Here is a 2,115-nt window from a genome sequence, read left to right as displayed (position 1 = left end):
GGCCCCCGCGGCCCCCCCATCATGGCTCCCCCCCCCAGCACCATTCCCCCCCCCCCCCACCGTTTGCTTACAGCTTCCTCACAATCTTGCGTGTGATTTTCTTGGAATCTGAGCTCTGAGATCCCCTGAGCCTCGGGGCCCGGACGAGTTGCCTGGGGTCTGTGGTCACCCTTGCCCCGTCGTGTGTGTGTGTGTGTGTGTGTGTGTGTGTTTATGGTGTGATTCTTTATTCAACAGACAGTCCCCTGCCTCCCCCCTTCTCTCTGGGTGCCGGCTGTGCCCAGGTAAAGTACAACCAAGCCACTACCTGGGAGAGGGCACCAGCATGAAGCACATATCCACACATCGTTAGGATACAGGGCGCTAGGTGTGCAGGGTGGGGAGACCGGGAGGCCCTAGCTGGGTCTGGGGGTGGCAGGGTGGGAGGAATGAGCAGAGGCCAGTGCCAACCTATATCACAGAGTTCTCCATCCCAGCCGTCGGGGCAAATGCACTGCCAGGGTTCCTTACAGAGTCCGTTCACGCAGCCGGGAGAGGTCACGCATTGGTCACACAGGGGACCCTGCCAGCCGGGCTGGCACCTGTGGGCAGGGCAAGAAAGAGGCGTCATATGAGGGGAACGAGGTGCGTGGGCTGCCATCCGCAGAGCCAAGAGCTCTTGGGGGTCTCTGCCCAGTGGTCCCAGGAGTAAACACCCATCGCCTGAATGGTAAAACTTCAAGGGAGAACAAGATTTGGGTGCAGGCACTGGGGGCCCTGAGGGCTGGGGGACACCGTGCTCTGCCGCAGTGGCCTGCAGTGGTCTCGCCCTGCCAGGAGCCCGCCTGCCACCCCACTTCTGAGAACGCAACAGGAGCTGGGGCCGCCCCCACCCCGGCTCCCCCCGCCTTTGCTGGTTTTCTGCAGGGGCGGGGGAGTTGTTTGCCGCAGCTCGGTGGCTACCCCCCCCTTTCCTGCCTGACTCCGTGACTCCCTGGGATTCTGCCCCCCCCAGGCTGTCTGGGAGGCGCTGTTCTGTTACCTGCAGACATTGTCATCCTCGCAGAATCCATTTTGGGGGTCGCAAGCCGGGAAGCATTCAGCCCCTGAGGCACAAGAAAGGTTACGCAATTCACCCACAAGGCCCCAGACCAAGGAGAGGCCTGCTGTTTTCTCTCCCCTACAGCCCACTGCTTCCCCCCCAAGGGAGCCCATGACCCTCTTGGGTCCCACCAGCCAGCACGCAGTGGGCACTTCGAGTCTGTGCGTGGATGTGGCTGAGGTGGCCACAGCACACAGCCACGTTCTTAGGAGCAGGACAGACGCCTTTCTTCCCCCAAAGAAAATACGAACCCACAAATCCTCCTCCAAGCAAGGCTGGGGGAGGGAAAGATGTGGACCCCTGGGCGCCCAGCCAAACCCTCACTTTTCTGCAAGAGAGCTGGGGGGGGGCAGGTTTTGAGGTGCTCAGATCCTGGAAAGCCCAGCAGGTTCTCCTGGTGGGTTCGCAGGTGAGGCTTCCAGGTGTTTTTTAAGGTTCATTCCAGTTAAACCAGGCGCCCAGGTCAAATTCTCCCGCTTTCCCCCACCCCAGAGTCTTCACATTAAGACGACGACACAAGAGATGCAAAGCTTTTGCAGGGCCGACCAGGGATGCAACACTGCTGAGCGATCCTGACACCTTAGTAGGCACCTACTGTGTGCGTTGACACAGACCGCTCCCCCCACCCCCTGGTGCAGTAGGGGGGTGCTGCGGGGGGGACAACTCGCTCACTGTCAGAGACAGATGGCCGCTGCAGACAGAAGTGTCGCAGCCCCTCACCTAGAGAACTGCGTCGCGGGGGGGGAGGGGGCTCGGGCTAGGCTCCCAGCGGGAATTGGGGGCCGCGACGGCAAAGCACCCCCGCTGCCCCAGAGGCCCGTTCCCGGACGCGCACACCGGGAACCCCAAAGTTGCACCGGAGCATTTTTGCAGAAGACTCCCGGAATCGCCTCGTCTTTCCACAGCTGCTCTCTCGGCACGCGACGCCCCTCCGAGCGCCACTTCTGCCGGGCGGGAAGGGGCCGGGGTCCCACGCCTCCCGGGCTCCCCGGGACCCCGGGGCCGGGCACGCGAGGGTCGGGGGAGGCGAGGCG

General features: G+C 62.8%; 1 protein-coding gene across 1 annotated transcript in view; it reads right to left on the bottom strand.

Annotated features, from left to right (window-relative positions):
- The window catches only part of DLK1 (delta like non-canonical Notch ligand 1), a 7,826-nt gene that overhangs the window by 5,213 nt on the left and 498 nt on the right, over positions 1–2,115 (bottom strand). The window contains exons 2-4 of the mRNA XM_021708680.1: positions 1,802–2,025; positions 1,022–1,240; positions 451–581 (exon numbers count right to left, since the gene is read on the bottom strand). Coding sequence (XP_021564355.1) covers positions 451–581; positions 1,022–1,240; positions 1,802–2,025 — 574 coding nt within the window. The remainder of the gene's footprint in view (positions 1–450; positions 582–1,021; positions 1,241–1,801; positions 2,026–2,115) is intronic.

The sequence above is a fragment of the Carlito syrichta genome, unplaced genomic scaffold (assembly GCF_000164805.1).
Source record: "Carlito syrichta isolate Samal-C Ts95f unplaced genomic scaffold, Tarsius_syrichta-2.0.1 Scaffold143332, whole genome shotgun sequence".
NCBI lineage: Eukaryota > Metazoa > Chordata > Mammalia > Primates > Tarsiidae > Carlito > Carlito syrichta.
The sequence above is the reverse complement of the archived record's forward strand: the minus strand, read 5'-3'. Positions and strand labels throughout refer to the sequence as shown.